At 39.8% G+C, this 21140-nt stretch overlaps 1 protein-coding gene across 1 annotated transcript; it reads right to left on the bottom strand.

Annotated features, from left to right (window-relative positions):
• Positions 1-2959: 2959 nt before the first annotated feature.
• On the bottom strand, positions 2960-20320 carry LOC123867725 (long-chain fatty acid transport protein 4-like). Its single transcript, XM_045909905.1, has 12 exons — positions 19863-20320; positions 16299-16452; positions 15412-15652; positions 14622-14841; positions 14047-14248; positions 12908-13041; positions 11516-11574; positions 7643-7786; positions 5705-5778; positions 4964-5185; positions 3767-3920; positions 2960-3333 (listed from the first exon to the last, which is right to left on the bottom strand). The coding sequence occupies exons 1-12, from the start codon at positions 20036-20038 to the stop codon at positions 3182-3184; spliced, it is 1932 nt and encodes a 643-aa protein (XP_045765861.1). The 5' UTR covers positions 20039-20320; the 3' UTR covers positions 2960-3181.
• Positions 20321-21140: the final 820 nt, after the last annotated feature.

Below are 21140 nucleotides of genomic sequence, written 5' to 3'. Positions count from 1 at the left end.
ATGTACCTACTGTTTATGTTTATTAGATTATATTACTTATTTTGTAAAAATAAACCAATTTTATTTTTATTATAATAATTAAGATTTTCAAGTTGGTTTCTAAAAATAAATTATTTAAAATAAAATTTTGTTTTATTTATTATAATATAATGATCTTATTGCAAGGCATGTTCCCACGTACTCCATATTCCCGTACGCGCTAGTCGAGAGTTGGCGTACTGCAAGCATCGATGTATATGGATGGGCCCTTCGAAGATAAAAAACGCGCTCAAAAAGTCAAGAGAATTTGCAAAAGTCTCTTGACTTTGTCAATGACGATGACGTAAGATTCAAGCGTATTTTTGCGGACGGAATTGTATGGGAAAGGCTAATCCATATACATCGATGACTGCAAGCGATTTACGCGCGTATTTTAAAATCATAATCGCGCGATGCTTGTGGAGTGTGGACACGTTTTGGCGCCCAGTTATAGGTACTTAACTCGCCAACGGCGGGCGTATAACCTCATGGTAAATTCACCTCTTCTGGACAAAATCTAAACCTTAAGAATTTTTAATTATGAATTATATAAAAAATATTGTACTCCCTATAATGTTGCCCGCGACTTTGTCTGCGTGGATTTAGGTTTTTAAATATCCCGTGGAAACTCTTTGATTTCACGGGAAACATGTAGCCTATGTCATGTGTGATTGAGGCTATAAGCTATCTCCTTTCCAAATGGCTGAAGCCATTGGCGGGGTTGAAGCAGTAATAAACTTTCACATAAAATATATTAGTAAGATAATAAAGATAGATGAAGATTCATAATAAAGATAGGTGGTTTGTGGTGTACCTACTGCTCAAGTCTGTCACGGGACTCGGTAGAGCTTGGAAGATATTGCAATGATTGTAATGAGGAAGGGCATTCATAAAAACAACTATATTTTTTATTAAGTATTTATTTACAACTTACAATAATTTTATTTCGGAGCAATTGATACAGCCCATTCCCGCGGCCCTTGTGAAAAGGCACGAAAGATTTTGTATAAAATAAATAACAATGTCAGTTACATACAAATATTTCGCAAGTGCTATGAGCCTAGGAACTAGAAACGTCAAATAACTTAAAAAGACTAGAATGCGGAATGTAATCTACAAAAATTTAGCTACATATTGGTTAGCAAAATGCTTTAACTACAATGTTTATATAGTTTATTATTATCTAATAATGTGTCAATATTGCTTTTATGAATCTCGACAATAAAATCCAAGACGGTGTAGAAAACATTCGCAATCAATAGATACGAATATTTATTTATAGATTAAGTACCTACATTATAACATTAAGTTTTAATGACGATTTCTAAAGTTTGATTAACGTAATTTTAAACAGAAATTTCCTTATCTAAACCTTTGGTAACTAAGTATTTTCTAAGCGTACTCAGTACATAAGATGTGAATTAAAGAAACCGCTACGATATGATGTACTAAATTGACTCGTGATAGCGTTTGAATCAGCATAATATTTAAGTAAGTCACAATATATAGAAAAATATTGTTATATTTTAATTGTTTTAAAAATTAGAACAAGTAGAGCCATTTTAAGACTTTCAATTTTACAGCACGCACAAATTTAGGTTGTTCAATTCTTTGCGGAAATAATAAAGTAACCACTATAAATAGCTCTACTTTAAAAAGCTGTTACCTTTACATACTATTAATTAGTATTCGGTATTTCCATCACAGTATGACATGAAAGAGCCTATTTAAATATTTTTATACCTTGAAATTCCCGATTATTTTAATTATAAATTAATTATTATGCGTCTCACCCATTTTATTTGACTATACTAAAGCTAAAATCTATCGTAAATTTTTCCAACGCACTGGTCTCAGACCAACTCATTAATTTAACGATAATAATCTTTCGTTAATAATAATTAATTTATTCTTGCTTCAGTTTGTATAAAGCTTTCCGTATCAATAACGAGATTTGCGAGCTCTAATGTCACCAAATGTAATGGGTGTAAAGCACCCTTGGTGTCAAATGAGCTTGCGTTATATTTTAATATAGGTGCTTACATTTTGAAAAACTCCCATAGAATTGACCCCGGTTATGTATAAAATAAGTTAGTGTACGTCTTAAACTGCATTGTTAAATGGAGCTACAACAGATGAAGGTATACCTCTCATTGGAACGACAAGTATTTTCAGTACTAAAAATACAAGGTTTGTAGCATCTGGGGCACGGACAAATTTCGGATAATGTCAGCTGAGTTCAGCACTGACGTAAGCTGACGTTACAGTACGAAAAAAAATTGAGTCACACTTTCAGTACTGAAAAATTAAGTTCTTGCGTTCCACGACCGCATGTGATCCCTGATCACCTTTAGAGTACCTACTATCGCCTGAGCGATCTATTCTTGTGAGCAGCCGAGCGTGATATTTGCAGCTTATAGCGTCATGGCAGGCCTCCTTTCATGCGTCTCCTGCGCACGTAGGTACACCCTTGTAGGCACTGCGAGTAACTCCCTTGTTTATTATAAGTTTTTTTTTTTATATACTAATACAGTGTTGAAGCTTGCACGGTTATTTTTATTTCCTCCCACATTAAACTTTAGGCTTCATTTAAGACGCTCGCTATCTCGGAAAGCGTTTGATATTTCATAACTGTCGTATAAAGCTCGAGCTGCTTTCTCTTAAACCTCTGTACAGGGGCAATACATTCAGTTTCGCCTAACCGGATAAAATATTCGTATCGTAAGCGGGTATTTCGGCCTGAGGACAGACGCGCTGAGGGCGGTCGGGCGGAATTATCATCATCTACCTCTCACCGCGTCACTACTGAGGACGGGTCTCCTCTCATAATGAGAAGGTTTTGCTAAAGTCTACCACAAACTGCGGATCAGCAGACCTCACACACATATTATGCCCCCTCCCCCCGAATAGGAGGCCAACGTCGTAGCCACAGGCCGGACAGAATAAAACGGTTTAATTAGATTCACACATCGAATGAACTGCTGAGATTGTTTCGTGTATGCACGCATCCTGTAAAACCGAACTGACGCAGGTTTGCCAGATTTGCCCTCTCGATGTACGGGGCTTTTAAGCGGCTAGACTCTCAGGTGATAGTAACTCAGCCTCAACTTCTTACAAAAAAATGTTGGTGCTAATTTGGTCATAAGTACAGCGTGAAAAAGTTCTATAGTTTATAGCGACCGTTGCATATATCATTGAAGAGCTGAGTAGTGAGCGGCGTGAAGTCTGCCCCCGATCTGAAGAATAGCGGGTCTTTGATCACGTCAGGGTCGAAACCTTCCTTCTGGTATTGCCGTTTCTTTAATTTGAATGTACCTGTAACGAAGCACAAGTTGAATGAAAGAGGTTTTCATACGAAGCCGCCACCGACCGCGCTAAAAATAGTCGATGTGTGAATGTAAACGGCTAAAATGTTAATTAGTTGTGCTCGAATCAGAATATCGACGACTGCGATACGTATCGCATGCGATGGATAGGTATAGTTCGCGACAGTTCGACATGGCAATCGGGGTGGGGACGCCTCGGACACCCACACAGCTTCCTCGCTAACCCGGTGCGGGTAGCACGGGTGACGTGCGGGGCGTCCCCCCGCCTCATACTCGATTGTCATGTCAACCTGTCGCCTATTACCTATAGATACCTGTCACGTATTATAGATACACTACCCGCACTTCAGATAAGTATCTAGTATCTACCTCGAAACCGATTACACTGCAGTTTATTAGAAGTTGTAAGTCTAGACACTCACTAGTGATCTCGATGTCTGACATGAGGCGCAGGAACAGTGGTCTCGCGTAGGACGGTAGGGAGTGGTCGAGCGCGCGGGACAGCGCCTTCAAGTCCAGCGCGTCCGCCGACACCGCCACCGCCGCCATGCCAGCCCGACCCTCGGTCTGAGGTATCTGAAAATAAACAGAAATAAATATTATGGTAGGATATGGTAGCGATAAGGCCGCAAAATTGTACCGTACTGCCTATATTTTGTTGTGCTTTGTATGTGTTTTTTCTGTACTAATTTTGTGGTGTACAATAAAAGCATTCATTCATTCATTATGAGGAACTTAATTAACAAAAGCCAAGTTATAAGTATAGTATATAACGGCTTACTTACGTATTTAGTCGATAAGCCCGACTCAACCGCGAAGCGCAGCGAGCCGAGTCCCTATGAAAAAGGGCTTCGGATGGGTTCGAAACTAGTCGGGGTTACATCGACTAAATACGTGAGTATAGGCTCGCGATAGTTTGAACATTAAAAAAGCCAAGTTATAAAATAAGTATACCCCAATTCAACGACAACACAATGGTTCATTGGCAAAGTGTCAACGCACCAATTCGCCAAATAGGTCATCGCAATAGCATAAAAGCAAAATAAATCGCCTTTTAAAGCCAAAATCGCCGCTCTTTGAACATTTAGTAAAAGCTCACCTACTTACTGCTTTCAATAATCTTGGTTGGTAGAATGAAGAAGAGGCCCTATCTTTACCTTTTATCTAAAGTACACTGCTATTACAGACGGACTATTATAGATAGTTGGTATAAAGAAACTCGAATGGCATTCTCCAGCTCAGTCAGTAGGTACGTATCTGAAGTTAATTTTCCCCTTTTTACTACTTGTAGGTAAGTAAGTACATTGACACCTACAAGGTCGCGGAAGATCTCCCGCAAACGTTTTCCACTTCCATTTGTAGATTTCATCGGTGTGGTCGCTTCACAGGTAGCTTCCCCACATTACATTTAACTTTGCACAATTTATCACAAAAAATTTACAAAGGAATTTATGGAAATTCCGGAAACGACAACAGGTTCCAGGCGGTCTAAATGACCTCACTAAAAGCCACGATCTTTCCCTAGTAGTAATAGTCGCCGATTCTTTACGGGGAAGCTACCTTCTCACGTTTAACTTTGCACCGGTGCATTTATTGCAAACGTTTGTAAAGAAACTTACGGAAACTCCATAAACGACGACTGCCGGTTGGTCCAAGGCGGCGCGGATGGCGTCCTCCACCTCGGCCGTGGCCACGTTCTCGCCCTTCCACTTGTAGGTGTCGCCCGTGCGGTCGCGGAAGTACAGGTAGCCGAGCTCGTCCGCCACCAGGATGTCGCCGCTCACGAACGCCGCGTCGCCACGACGGAACACGTCACGCACTAGCTTCTTATTACTGTCACTCTGTAACATTCACAATCAATCAATCAGCCTGTAATCTACTGCTGGGCATAGGCCTTCCCAAGAGCGGGCCACCACACACGGTCCTCCACCTTCCTCATCCACCCCCTACCCTTACATTCACATTACCTACCAATTAAATAATTTTTAATTAGGTGTAAAAGGTTATTGCCATGATTAGTGGTTTATATTGTTAGAGCAGCAATGTTTCTTATTTGGTCTTCGATTTTTAGGGTTCCATAATAAAAGTCATCTTTATACTTTCGTCTACCGTTTACGACATAATGACACAAAGTATTTAGCAATTAACATGATTACGCAACCCTATCCCATATTGTCTCGCACTTGACCAGTTTTTGATTGTTCAGTATATTGGAACTGGACATATTTGACACAACTCTTACGTCTGTATTAAGGGATGGCGCTTTTTGACGCCTGATTTACAAGGTCTGAACCAGTCTGAGGTACGTGGTCTATCTCACTGAAACTATGTAACTATCTATATAAAATATAAACACAAACCTTGTCAACATATCCATAGTACTCCCTGGACGCGTTCCCCTGCGCGATCAGGCCGATGAACATGCCCGGCTCGTCTGGAATACGAATGGCAAATTAACTCCTAACTTGCAACAAATCAACACACAAACGTCTGTCCAATTTCGCAAGCAGGCATCTTACCTATCAATAGGGCTCTATGGTGTAACTTCAAGGTTGAAATCTATAGAGCGCACTTTGCTTAGACTTAAGTTCAGTTAAAACGAGACAGATTTATGCCAGCCGTATAACGCTGTCTCGTTTTAACAGTATCATCAGCCTTAGAGTTAGGTTAATCTGACGATCTTCTGACAATAATGTCAGTATCTCTCTACAAGATTAAGTAGATTGACGTAACGGCGGTGTCACGTTTTCTACTTTAGAACTTACCTACACAACTTACAGTCAGGAGTCAGTAGACAGATTAAGTACCTAGGTTTTCCAAAAGCGGTTCGATATTTATATTATAGCAAATTGCTTCGATCAGAAATACACATATGTTTCAGGCTAGGTACCTACCTAAGTACTTTTTTTACCGCCACCTAGATTATCAGCAGCATCATCATCATCGTCAATCTATCGCCAGCCCACTACTGAGCAGACCTCCTCTCAGAATGAGAAAGACTTAGGACGCACTCCACCACGCTGATCAAATGCGGATTGGCAGACTTCACACACATTTGAGAACATTATGGAGAACTCTCAAGCATGCCAGGTTTTCTCATGATGTTTCCATTCATCGTGTGCATTAAGTGATACTTATTAACCTAATTGCTTAAAACACACATAATTCCGAAAAGATCTGATTCGGGATCAAAGTCAAACCCGGGATTCCCAGAATAGGAGGGCTCCTTGTACCTACTTAGTTAAAAGTAGATAAAATAGCACAAAGCAATGTGTCATCTCGCCTTGTCATTTAAATTTATTCTTATTATTACCTATTCAGCTTTGGAGTTGGAACGAAGCCTTATAAATCTAATAGCTACTTACTAGACCTACGCAGGTACAGTTTTAAAGTAGTGAATTGACTCATTAAATATGGATGTCCCAACTCCCAAAACGAATGAATGTCATAGAGGCAGGAAAACAATGTCCGCCGCGTGGCCTAATTCAAATTATTCAAGGGTACGCCGAATAAGTTAGGAAATGGTTATTTCTCGCGCTTGTTTCTAAGTCCAAGGACAAATTAATGGAATTCCGCGACTAAGAAACGAGCGAGCTGTATGGAAATATTGGAAAGAACGCCATATTACTATTTGAGAAAATCGTCGAAGAAAATTTCCGCGAGCAGAATTCTGTATGTGATTTTGAGCTTTTATATGAGTACAATACCTATTGTGGAGCAGAGAAAGATCATAATATGGTGATTCTGTTGGTCCTTAATTAATATTGTTATTGCCTTTTCACGATAGTTTGCTGTCTATAAATTCAGTTCATCGTTTAATATGTCATGTGTACGTGACCCAGGTTTAATTCTATGCAAAACAAACTAGAACAGTATAAATTATAGTGTCTCTAATTACAAAATCAGAGCCAGCGCTACTCAATCCGATCAGCGGCGCAATACACTGTGTTCTTATAAATAAGGTCTGAAACACGCACAACGCGCGACGTACCCAGTTCATCGTGGCTTCTAGAAGTTCATAATACAGGGAACTGTTGCAACAGCATGAAGAAAGTAATTCAGATGCAATCAAATGTGGTCATCTGGTGGTAAACTGTGATGATACAGTCTAAGATGGAAACGGGCTAACCTGGAAGGGGTATGGCAGTTTTCATTAAACCCATACTCCTTTGGTTTCTACACGGCAACGTACTGGAACGCTAAATCGCACGGCTTTGCTGTTAGGGTGGTAACTAGCCACGGCCGAAGTCTCCCACCAGACCAGATCAGAAATGATGATGAGGATGATGGATACTCACTAGGCTTGCATCGAATGCAGAAGCCGTCGGGCCCTCGCACCAGCTCGCCGTTGTCGTCGGCGCGCACCAGCGCGATGGGGTGCAGGCAGGTGGGCACCAGCTTGGGTAGGAAGCCCACTGCGCCCAGCGTGTTGTCCACGTTTACTGCCGATACAAATACTGTGTTACTTCTTACCCTTTATCACACTTCACACGAATATTATAAGGCGAAAATTTGTGTGTATGTATGTGTGTGTATGTTTGTTACTCCTTCACGCAAAAATTACTGGACGGATTTGACTGAAATTTGGAATGGAGATAGGTAGTATCTACTAATATCTAGGATTTGCACATAGGATACTATTCATCCCGAAAAGTTTTCACGGGATTTCGTAAAACGTAAATTCACGCAAAGTCGCGGGCATCAGCTAGTAATATTATAAAGGCGAAAGTTTGTGTGTATGTTTATTACTCTTTCACGAAAAACTACTAGACAGATTTGGCTGAGAGTGGAGATAGATTACTACCTGGATTAACACATAAGTATGCTACTTTATATCCTGAAAAATTAAAGAGTTCTTACAGGATTTAAAAAAAGTCTATATCCACGAGAATGAAATTGCGGGCATCATCCCCTTTATATGGTTAGTCCCTACTATAGACATAACGCATAACTGAGGAGGTGCTTGCGGTAGTGGAGTGGTGCGGAAGGGGTGTGATGACGTGACACGAGAAAACTTGTGACAACTGTCCCCCCTCCCGCAATGCTCTACTACCGCAGAAGCCTGCTCAGTAGTGCGCTTTACCTATAATATTAATTTATAAAGACGAATATAATATGTTTGTTTGTTGGTTTGTCCTTCAATCACGTCGCAGCGGTACTTTGTGGACAGGTACATTACGTAATAGTAGGAACACATAATTATATGGTTGGTTAAATATACTGGTCTTTTTTATTTCTAAGTCCCTCAATCAGGGGTCTTAGACGACTACTCAACATCTGTGAACAATATGCTAGAGATCACGGCCTTAAATATAATGTTAAAAAGACGCAGATGATGGTTTTCCGTGCAGGCAAGGGCCCGGAGAGGATCCCGTCGGTTTTCTTAGATGGAGTTCCTGTAGAAAGGGTGGCGCAATTCAGGTATCTGGGGCATATTTTAACTGAGGATCTACGTGATAACCAAGACATGGAACGAGAAAGAAGGGCTTTGTCTGTTCGGTGCAACATGCTCGCACGCAGATTTGCGCGGTGTAGTTCTGAGGCGAAGCTGACACTGTTTAGAGCATATTGTCAATGCTTTTACACGTGTCAGCTTTGGGTCAACTGCACCGCAAGTGCACGTAGCAGCATCAGAGTGCAGTATAATAACGCATACCGTTTTCTGATGAAACTGCCTAAATACTGCAGCGCGTCGGGCATGTTTGCTGACGCCAAAGTGCCCGATTATTTCGCGATTATTAGATCTCGGGTTGCGGCTTTCTGGTTCCGCATCCGCAATTCTCAGAACGAGATCCTCAGGGTATGCTCTGAGTGTCCTGAAAATCGCATACCGAAGTACTGGCTTGCCGTGCATCGTGGCAACAACCGTAAATAATTTTTATTTTACTCTTGTATTCTATTCTATTTTATTTTATATTTAAGAAATGGGTGTAAAAAAAATTGCCTGAAAATAAACTATATTATTATTATTATTATTATATATTATAGCGGAAGAAACGACGAAATTGAATGATGCGCCAATCGCGTTGCGGAAAAGACACCCTAGTATTTGGGCACACTCCGTAGTGCGTACCATACCTATAGGTGAATCGACAAATCACCCTCTGTGCAGGTATAAGGAAGAATTACTTTTATTTGAGGACATGTGTACAAACATCTACACTGGTAGATGTTTGTACACATGTCCTCAAATAAAAGTACTGAGGTAGATGCTTCGTTGAGTGAATGACCTTAGCAGAGCAACGGGGTACGCCGCGTCACGTGAAATTGAATTTACAGTTATCTAAGTTGGGCAAACGCCTCGAAAAAGTTCTTGGAGAATCCCGTAACATTACAAAACACGAGAACGGTACCTGCCTAAATGAAAGTAGCGGAACGAAAGGTGTGCAGTGCAGCCTTACTTAGTTTAATAAGTTTTAAAAGTTAGAAAAGCAGTAGTATTAGAAGTTACAATGTAGATGCCTTACGATGTGACATGTTCCGAAAGGAAAAACTCCTTTATTAAATAAAGATTATAAAAAAGGTCACATAATATAACAATTTATATTATCTATTTGGCCACCGCGGCCAGGCCATCCATGTAGATTACCTACATTAAACTCGGAACTCCAGATCGTTAGCTGTGGAACCGACACCTAAGTAAATATTTACATGGGACAGTCATGGGTATTATATTTGCATACCAAAATAAGGTAGGTAAGGTAAGTAAGTAAAAAATCATTATTATTGTTCCAAGTTGGAACATACTATGTAGTGTAGACATAAAAATGGCAATGACCCATGTCAAAATCAGAGATTTTTCGATCTCCTTCGACTAGTTAGTAACTAAGTATATTTGAAAGATCCCCAAGACACTGTGCCCAGTACAAAAACTGCCAAAACTTACTCATATTATTATTAATTTTTCTTATATTCTTATGCAGATATGGACATATTTAAACATGTACCTATGCTAGATCATAAGGTTTGCCCACGGACATGACGTACAAAATGACAGTTATTTTTTGTGCCGATGCGCCGAGTTCCAAGTACGCTCACATGACGCTCACAACTACTATCAGCGCTAAAATGGTGATAATCAAGTTGCTTCAAAAACAGCTCGGTAATAGCAAGTCTAGCGAACTTGTAGTAGTAAAGGTCAGTGGTTTGGCGTTTGAAAAATCGGCTATAAATAAAATATCAGAATTGATCTGTGTACTTATTTCCTGTTTGTTCAAACACCGCAGTCTGCAATCTGCGTATTATTTTTGTATCAGAGCTAGCTAGCTTAGCTGTAGTTGTCTAGACTGCGGATCTATGAATAGGGTGCTATGTATTAATTGCCAACAATTTTAAGGTCGTTGACCACGACTTTGTGGCAGCATGCAAACAATATCATCCGATACATCATACGACATTGTATTGTACCTACTACGTACAGATAGTTTGTTAAAATCATTTTCTTTTCAACTTAAATTACCTAGGTAATAGCTGTAATAGGTACTTAGATAGTCTATAATTAGAATTACTACTGTCACTAACATAGATCGAAGTAATCGTTCTAAAGAATTAGATCGCCGCGCCCGCCACCGCCGGTTTTGCCGCATCAATCGATTGTGCTGTGGATACCTACTCGTAAGGTATGTAGGTACCTATGTTACATGCGTGAACTATTGATGTGGCATTATACTTTTCTACGTATTGATCATAATGAAACATATTTTATGTTTGTCAGTGTACGCGTAAGCCGGCAGTGGAACCACAGAATTTTTTGGTAGAACTAAGTAAGTATGTAAAATAATATATAATAATCAAGAATTCAAGTCATTTTTCATTCGTCATTTAGTGTTCAAATTAGGCGTAAATTAGGTTATTGACTTTTTCACTTTTTCCGAGTTAAATATTGTTGCTTACTGTCTCGTCAATGTAGATAGACAGTTTGTAATAGGTACTTCCATCACTTTATAGTTTATCGTTTTACATTGTTATTATACATAATATATTATTTTATTATAGGTACTAAGTATAGCTATGAATGATATGATAGTAACTATGTTTGAATGCGAAAATACACAATGCTATCTGCCGCACACACACGATAAACTATGTAAGCAATAATAAGGCCAAAAAATACTTTTATAGGTACCTATTATACAAGTTATATACATATACTTATTAGGTTAGTTACTTACTGATATTCGCGTTGCCCTCCGTCGCGCCGTATATTTCATTTATCTGCGGCACTTTGAACCTAAACAAAGGATAATAAGTCAATTAATACAAACGAGCAAACATGCTACTGTTTACACAAAGCGATAATTTAGGGATGTGGAACTCATGACTCACTACGCAGCAACGATCTCTGTTATACGCACAATGCTACGAAGCATATTTAAGTAAAGACAATCAAATAAATACATAAGTAATTAAGTAGGTAGGTAGGTATTTGTTAACACTGTTAACCCTGTACTAATAAAACAATACAAGAATAAACTCTTGCGGTGAGGGACGAGAGATGAAAACGAAAAATGTGCCTAATTAGCTACGCACGGTACGGTACATCAGTCATTAGTAGATATTCAAATACTCACACTTATTTTATTATTAATAAAATTATATTTTCAAGGTTCTCTCAAGCATATGTAATATCATGTAAAATAAACTATTATTAAACGCCTACTTAATCATTGTTTTTCTAAATAGTTGGTAAGCAAAGATAACCCTATAACCCAGTATTCAAAGTAGATGACTTTTTCGAATAATGTTCTAAACCACAAATGTATGAAAGTACGCAGGTTACCTTCTTATACTGATTACTATCATCTATACTAATAAATAAAATTGGAGTGTCTGTCTGTAATTTCGAAATAACTACCTCATATTAAGCTCATATGGTTATTTGAACGATACCATAACAGAATCACACGTTTTTAAAATTTTTGTCTGTCTGTCTGTCTGTCTGTCTGTCTGTCTGTTTGAAAAGGCTAATCTTTGGAACGGCTGAACCGATTTTGACGGGACTTTCACAGGCAAGTAGAGGATTGACCAGGGCGTAAAATAGGCTACTTTTTTAACCGACTTTCAAAAAGGGAGTTGTGTTTTTCTACCTATGTACACCGAAATCTCCGAGATTTCTGAACCGATTTGCGTCATTTCTTTTTTAATCGATAGAGGAACTTTGCGACATTGTTTCGTAAAAAATTTGGAGTCCAACTCCTCAATCCTGATGCTGCAGGGGATCTGATCAATCCACGCGGGCGAAGCTGCGGGCATCAGCTAGTTAGTCAATAAGACAGATTATTGATTTGATTATTTTAACGAAAAGCGGGGGCTGATTTATCAATCATGCACTTGCGCCGACGGATCAACCAATCGCGTGCACCCGCACCGACGGATCAACAAATCGCGTGCACCCGCGCCGGTGTATCAACTAAACGCGAGCACCCGCACTAAAGGATCAACAAATCGCGTGGAACTGCGTCGAAGGATCAACCACGCGCCGGGGATCAATAAATCGCGCCGCACCGATGGTTCAGCCAATCGCATGTATGATGTTGTTTGAGTTATTTGCCGATATTTCTTACCTGTCGACAATCTGTTGCCAGATGTGCGGTCGCATGCCGTTGCCGACCATGATGCGCACGCGATGCTGCGCGTCCGTCGGCCGCGGCGCCACCGACACCAGGTAGCGGCACATCTCGCCGATGTATTGCGCCACCTTTACAGGATCAAAACATGTTGTTTGTTACACGTTCAACTTCAAAAAAGAGCAGGTTCTCAATGTTAAAAGCTCTTTTTTTACCCACTAGATTTTGATAATTCTGGTGTTCCCGCTAAATTACAACATGGGGTTATTCAAGGGGCGGACCAACAAACTCCTGAAAGGCCGGCAAAGCATCGGCGGTACCTCTGGTGCAGCAAATGTTCATGGGCGGCGGTAATCATTAAATCAGGTGACCTGCCTGCTCGTTTGGTCGCTATTTAAAAAAAAAATTGGCAAAGATCTGAATAATTATTTTAAACAAATGTAGAATGTTTTTCCTGCAACGGTTAAGGTAAACCCTTAACCGTTGCAGGGACCGATCGCTAGCGCTCTGTGTAGTTTTAATAAAAGTAGACTTTCAAATGATGTAAATAGAATATACCAACCTATCAGTTTTTTATACTTGTCTGATTATATAATCATCCTGGATGAGTCGCAAGTCATGACACGTCGAATAGATAGGTTAATGATTTTATTGAGTGTTGCAAATGTGAATGACAGATGCAGTTTTTAATCCTTGGCTTTGACTTTTCAGGATTCATGCGCTCTTAATTCTAGAACATTGCACTTTAACTTATGCTACTTTAGCTACCATGGCTATTTACTTAAGCAGATAACTAGGTATCTAATATAATAGCTATTGTTAAGATTCTAATTTGTATTTACCTCATTAGGTATCTCTACTTGCTACTAAAGACCATTAAGTTATTACACTCATTTGTCTAACGTCGAATGATGGCCACATGTCGATTGTTAATCCTAGTTAAGATAAATCTTTTTTTCTTAAGTATACTTTATATAAAGAGTCATTTAAATTGCACTTGCGCAAAGTGGAAAATTAAGATGGAGGCGCAAAATATATATTGCCGAGCCACAAACGAGGGTACAGGTTTTAACCTATATTAATTACTCACAAGATTTTACTAAAAATACCACTTAGATATGGTTTCTTCTTCTCACCGTGCAGTTGTACTTGATGCAGTCGGTCCAGTAGTTGGTGACGGAGAACTTGGTCCGCAGCACGGAGGGGATGCCGTCCACGAGCGCCGCGCCCGTGCCCACCAGCCCGCCCGCCGTGTGGTACAGCGGCAGCGGGTTGTACATCACGTCCCACGGCTTCAGGCCCAGCATGTGCACCGTCGCCACCACTATCAGCAGGTACCTGGAGGCAAAGTTCAAGCTGTTGAAAGGGCTCGTAGGAAACTCGCGAGACTCAGGTTGAAATCTATAGACCGCGCTTTGACTTTGCTCAGACGAGACAGCGTTATATATCGCCGACATAAATCTATCTCGTTTTAACAGAAACTTAAGTCTGAACAATGCCAAAGCGCACTCTATAGATCCTCAGCATTGCATCTTCAAAAACTGCGAGCTTACTTAACGCTTTTCAAAAACTTGCAACGTGATTCGCGTCGCAAGTCGGATCATTCAGGCCGCAAGACGCTTTGCGCCGCGTAATCGCGCAGCAAGTATGTAACTACATTCTAGCTAGAGGATGAAGAATGAAGATGTTCGTAAGGATTTCTTTCACTTACTTGGAATTTGGCAAAACAGCAGCCTTAGGCATTCCTGTGGTGCCCGATGTGTAAATGTACAGAAGTGTATCTCTGTACTGTGGCTTGTCGGTCACTACGGGGTATTCTGGTGGATGCTTGTACATCTCAGCGCGGAGGTCAATGACACCTGCCGCACACTCGCCGTTCAGCTGGAAGCGTTTCAGTTCTGGAGGAAGCTGATCGCCTAATTCTGCGACGGCTGTACAAACAAAACGCAAGGTTGACTGACAAACGGCATTCCTTTGCAGTTGGTGTCATAAAAAAGAGCTCTGATGACTTTGAACATGTCTATAGACTTATTACACTTCCGGCGTCTCGCTCACTTCATTATATACCACCAAATAGATTAATAAATCACCCACTACGTAGTCATAACTCTTTTTTCATGATGCCAGTAGACTGTACATTAGTAAGTTTTAAAATATTTAAATATTTAGCTACCTACTTTTTGGAGTTTTGACCCATTTGAATAAAGACGATGTTTTCAATTACTTATTCAGTAAAATTTACATAGATAGCGATTCTCAGAAATAGGCTAAAACCAATTTTTGAACCAACCAACGAGAATGGTCCGTCGAGAGGGATATTCAATTCGATTATAACATTCAATTCAATTTAATTCTTCGTACATTACACTTACAAGTAGTCCACCAGATGCATACGGAACTTCAGAAGGATCTAGAAGCCTGAATTCCCAGCATTATGTGATAAATCGAAGGGAGGTCACGATCTTCAGCAACGAGGATTAAGATGCAGAGATGTTTCTTACCATCAGCCAATGATTCGGAATAAATGATCGCCTTAGCCTTGGCCACTTGAATGCAGTGCAAGAGCGGGCGATGCCGTAGGTTGCTGTTGATGAGGGCCGACACGGCGCCGAGCTTGGACATGCCGAGCCATGTGCACACGTATTCAGCGCAGTTGGGCATGAACACACACACGACGTCACCGCGCTTCAAGTCTATGTGTTCCTGCATCACCCGCGCTATTTGGTTGGAGAATTCCGCAACCTGCAAGACAGAGGTAGCTTAGAAAACCCCCTACGTTTCCTCAGAAGATTAGTAAGTGCTGGACAGGCTAAGTAAGCTCAATTGTATTCAATGTGATGTGTGCTCACCTTCTTCGTGTAATTGAATTAGGAAGGTAGGTACCTTCTTTACACTTTCAGTGATTACTCGAAGATTCAAGGACTGAAGAACTTACAAATAAAAGCGGCCTAGTTATACCTACTTTTTTGCTCAGATAGGGATAAAATTCGAATGCATTTTGTATCACCTCTTGCTTGGCCCTTCATAAACCTTTTGCTAAGAATAATTACGACAGTTACTTTAGTCCAAAAGGTGGGATTTAAAACTGATAACGACTTCTTTAGGATTCTAGGAGGCCGGCACGGCAACACACACATAATGCACGACAGCGAAATTATATACGAGGAACTGTAACATAGCCCTTCGCCGTCCACTTTGCGAAGAGCGAGTCGGCGCAGCCGCGCGCTGGAATTTGACCTGCATAAGATAGTTTCTTGTCTTACAAATATACACGCGTACGCAAGCGTTAGATGTGACGTCTTACTGTGTAGTTTCCGTCGTCACACTGCCGTACCACGATTGTTTATTTTGGGTCATAGGTAATTAAAAAACTATTGAGGCAGTTTACCTCTCGAAAGGTCCAAGTCTTTTCGCCGACCATGATGAAGCACGGCGCATCGGGGTTCTTGAGGGCGCGTTGCGTGAAGAGGTCTGCCACGGTGCGGTTCTGTCGGCCCCACCGTTTGGAGCGGATCATTGCGTTTGCATACCGCCATAGGAATCTGGCAAAAATAAAATGTATGAATAGTTGCCCACAGCATTAAGCTGCCTGAAACGGCGCGTCGGCATTTCCCAAAATCAACCATAGGGAGTCAAATAGTCATTTAGATATATTAGATAGGTAGATATAAAGATGGTTTATTATAGAATTAAAACTTATGCTCGGTTACCACTTACCACCACGATTGTAATCAAAATTGAAAGCATTGTTAGATGTAGGTTCATTCCACACATTCCACACTACCTACCTAGTTACCACCTCAATACAGACAGACGCCTATGGATTTAAAAATAGAGTGCTATTTATAAATTCATGAACACATGTGTGTAGTAAGTACCTACTTCGGAGTAGATCGTTGCAATCGATATAAAAATATTGTCAGTGTCAAGATACAAGGTAGGAATAGAAATATAGGTCAGTGTAGTGTAAACTTTCCCACGAATGGAATCATTCGGTGAAACGTAGGTAGAACTATCTACTTTACCGAAATACATTATATATTTACGAGGGAAGCATCGCACATGGCATCTCTCATAATATCATAAACAGCCATATTAGCCATGCATATTCAAATCAACCTTGTGTATGTCGAAAAGTCGGAACGAAGTACGAACCTTGTCCACATTCTGGCTATGTGGATTACCTACCACAGTGGATTACATATCCATTGAGTTATAATAAGGAATTATCATAATATACTTAGGTATTTTATAATAATAAGTATAATATACTTAGGTATTTAATAAACTACTTAGGTATTTATTTTATACTTGTGTTGTGTTATGACTTTTTTGTATGACACTGGATAGAATACTAGAGATTAGTTAGCTAAATATCGAATAACGCAGAATTTGATCTAGATCTAACTTTCCCGGACAAAAAGTTCTATCTAGTAAGTAGGTACTGCGGGTCTAGGGTGCAATAGCGAAAATTCGTAAGTCTATGGGTAAAACTGCTTTTGGCAAGAGTTGTGTTGACAGTGGTATCACCAAAAATAGCGACTTTACGTGTTAAACTGTAAACATTCGCTAGTGTAGCACTGAAAGGCAATGAAAGGGGTAATTCTAACGGCATTGCGGCGATAGCGATAGGTCGGGTCTGGCGAGTATTTCAATCGTAATCTTATAATTAAATAAACACTGCAAAGCCTAGCGCCAACGTTTGCAGTTAGTACCTACCAGTAGGTTACAAATCAGACATCAAGATCCTAAGTAGATATCTATCAAGTCGCAAGTTTTACTTAGCCTATTTGTTTTTTAAAATATATTTACCTACTTAGCGTTTTGTAAACATTGCTTCTTTTCTCCTTTCTAACCTACGAAATAAATGAAAATCTGCTGCGGGGATAGTTACGTAAATTGAGAAGATTAGGTACATAAACCACGGAATTGAGGGTTTCCGTTATCTGTGGGTATAACCAACTAGGTAGTGTGCCTTTCATATAGTAATGCCCCCAAGCTTTTGAGGCATACCTGGCGCAAGCGGTTCAGTTCCGGTAGCTAGGTACCTACTCGTAGCTGCCTAATGTTTTATTCAACGACAAAAATTATGAATCTTCATGGCAATTGATAAATAATTCATTTATGATAAATAGATAGTGGTCAACGACCGTCAGAGATGCCAAAATCTCGATGAAAATTAGGCAATTACCTCTTAACTTTACTACTATTTTTAAAAGTAGGTACCTAGGTACTTCTATTATTATACATAATTTTTAATGCGATATCAACTTTGATCGGCACGTCTTCCTACCAGTAGATAGGTAAGTACCTAGCCTAGGTAGGTACATTGTCTAGCACGCAACCGACGATGCTGTTTACATAATTAAAGTTATCGATTTATTTCATTTTTAGAGATCCGTATCTCCAGAGAAAAAAAAGGAAGCCTTACAGAATCACTTCTGTGTCTGTCTTTCTGTTTGTTGTCTGTCAAAACCGCCAAGGGAATCAAAACCTTCCGATAACTTCCTACATACTTTCCGTTGCAGGTAGCACTAGCATGTCATATGGCGTAAGTAAAGTTCTTGTACAATGGTACGGAACCCTTCGTGTGCTAGTCTGACTCGTACTTGACCGGTTTTTAGAGTTCCGGACCAAAATGGTAAAAACTATGATGCGACTTTCTCCGTCCGTGTGCCTGTCACAGTCGATTATTTTCATCGACATGGAATAGTTAACAATAAACCTCTACAAAGTTAATTTGCGATACGTTAACAAAAGTGATTCTTACTTGGTCAGTTTTTTGCCTATTGGTTTAGACTTTAGATTAAAAAAAAACAACAATGGTTCTTTCTGTAATTTGTATCTTTGCTGTGACATTATACCTAATAACGACCTTTGAGTTAATTCTTGAGTGACCTTAGGCACAGTAGGTAAGTGGTGGATAACCCCTAAGAGCCTGGAGTGCTGGCTTCACAGATGAGAGAAAATCTTGAGAAGTCCTGTTTAGTCAAATTCCGAATAATATAGGGGGATTATGGTACAAGCGAATTTTAATATCGTATCAAGTAGGTATATGTATGTTAAATATGGCTTGTATTTCAATAATTTCCAAAAGTTATTGATCAAATTCTTACTTTTATATGAAAATATTATTGACTGATATAAAGAAACCTATAAGAAGTCTATATGTATGGATCTTAAAAAAAATAGAAATCTCTCAATATTGTGCGTACAAACTTACATTTTCATTGTAGGTACCTCTACGGGACCCTGTCCACGCGAGTTCAACTCGCACTTGTCCGTTTGTTTTGCAGTTTTGATTGCTGATTGTATAAAAATAATACCTACACGTGGAAATTAAAGCTTACTTTATCGAAAATTAACTAACTACCTACTTATACATACCTACCTATTTATTCAGACGTTTTTAATGCTTATCTACTGAAGTTTTTTAACAAAAAACAATACTTAGTTGGATAGGCAAATATTAGCTGAAATCTAAATACTTAAACTATACCTACTTATGTAGTTTGTATAATAAGAAGGGCAAGTAGGTACCTACTTATTTTACAGCCTCAATATTACCACGGCATGGAAAACAATAAGCAACTTATTAAATCTTCCGACCTACATAGTGGATAATAAGAGTGGTCAAATCTGTGTAGGGAGTTTAAAAAAAACTCATATTAGAAATACCTAAATATGTAGTGCATTAATTTATTAAGTTTCACGTCATAAACGATAAAAAAATAGTTTTGTCTAGGCAGATAGGTATAGTACAGGCTACTACGAGTACCTATGACCCTACGAGTAATTGCTCTAATTGCGTGTTATTTTACGCAGTTCATTCTGTAATATCACTTTGTACTCACCTATAAAGGTGCGTAGAAATACACACACACACAACACAATTACTGACATAAAACAACCAGGCTTGATATTAAAATAGGCGAGATAAAATTGTACTCACTTGGTATCCCTGGGCAAGGTTTTCACGATCACATAAATCCGTTTCCTGTATCGGTACACACAAGGCGCTATCGCGAGGATCGCGAGTATCGCCGCTTTCGAGAGCGTGCTGAGCACGGCGGCCATCGCGGCGGCTAATGCCATGAGGGCGACGAGCGCTGCCAAAAGCGCGTCCATGCTGGCGACCGGCCCAGTGGGGCGCTCCGCTAACTACTCCCACTGACGCAGTCACCTAAACAATGCACTGATAAACACGTAGGTTAACGCGCGCGCGGCTACGTGTGTGTCCAGCGAACGCTTTCCAGTTAATGCGCGAAGGACATGCGCCCGACGCCCGGCGCGACGTCAATGGCGGAGCCCCCCGCGGCGCCAGATGCACATGCGCGAACAGCTGATCCCGAAGGGACCGCTTCGTACACAAAAAACGGTTACCTAACTCATGTAAATTGTAAAAGGGCAACAAAAAGCACCCGGATTAAAATCTCAACTTAAATAATAGAGGATGAGACAATTAATTACTCCTTTTGGTTTAAATTCTTTTAATGACATCCTTTTTGATTTATCTACTGTATCTTTGTATCTGAGGATCCTAATTCCAGAAAATCTTTTCGGGACAGGTGTCTACACTTTGGGTAGACATGTATACCTATCTAATAACAAAATCCCTTTTGAAAAATAGATGTATAGATAAATATGCAAATAGATTTACGCATCGTGTGCATAGGCATAAGTCATTCGCATCGCATTCAGTTCTAAATTATAGGCTCTACCTACACTACCCGATACATGCGACTTGACCGCGTGAATTTAGTTTTTTTTTAAACCCGTGGGAACTCTTGATTTTCCGGGATAGTCTCGGTAGAGCCTTGAAAAGCTAACAAACAGAGTTACTTTCACATTTTAACATAGTGGATAATACCATACTCGAGCATGATAATTCTAATTAAGTGGTAGGTAATTAGGCACACAGGTAATAATTTCAAGTTTCATTAACATATAGGTAACTAACATTTTCCTCATGAAATTATAAATCTTCATAGCGTTTCGTACCTAGTCGTACACGTTTTATGTGCTTGGCAATGTGATGTAAGTAGGTACAAATTCATGGATCCTCATCCTAACCACATAAACTGTTGACCCTTAAATTTCAGGAAGTTTAGTTATCCCAAAATATCTTTTTTTAACATTAATTTATCAATATTTTTGCCTCTGCTTGATTGCCCTGTATTGCAGATGCAGACTGAATCCCAGTTGAAAATCATTGGGTAAGTACAGATAA

This window comes from Maniola jurtina, chromosome 1, assembly GCF_905333055.1.
Source record: "Maniola jurtina chromosome 1, ilManJurt1.1, whole genome shotgun sequence".
Lineage (NCBI taxonomy): Eukaryota > Metazoa > Arthropoda > Insecta > Lepidoptera > Nymphalidae > Maniola > Maniola jurtina.
Note: the sequence above shows the minus strand (reverse complement) of the source record. Positions and strands in the feature narration are given on the sequence as shown.

What these genes read in the sequence shown, in the direction of transcription:
- LOC123867725 (XM_045909905.1), bottom strand. Translation starts at nt 20,038, where the DNA reads ATGGACGCGCTTTTGGCAGCGCTCGTCGCCCTCATGGCATTAGCCGCC. An exon ending in TTCCGAATCATTGGCTGATG is followed by an intron (nt 14,842 to 15,411) that starts GTAAGAAACATC and finishes TTGTTTGTACAG; the next exon opens with CCGTCGCAGAATTAGGCGAT. An exon ending in TGGCAACAGATTGTCGACAG is followed by an intron (nt 11,575 to 12,907) that starts GTAAGAAATATC and finishes TCCTTTGTTTAG; the next exon opens with GTTCAAAGTGCCGCAGATAA.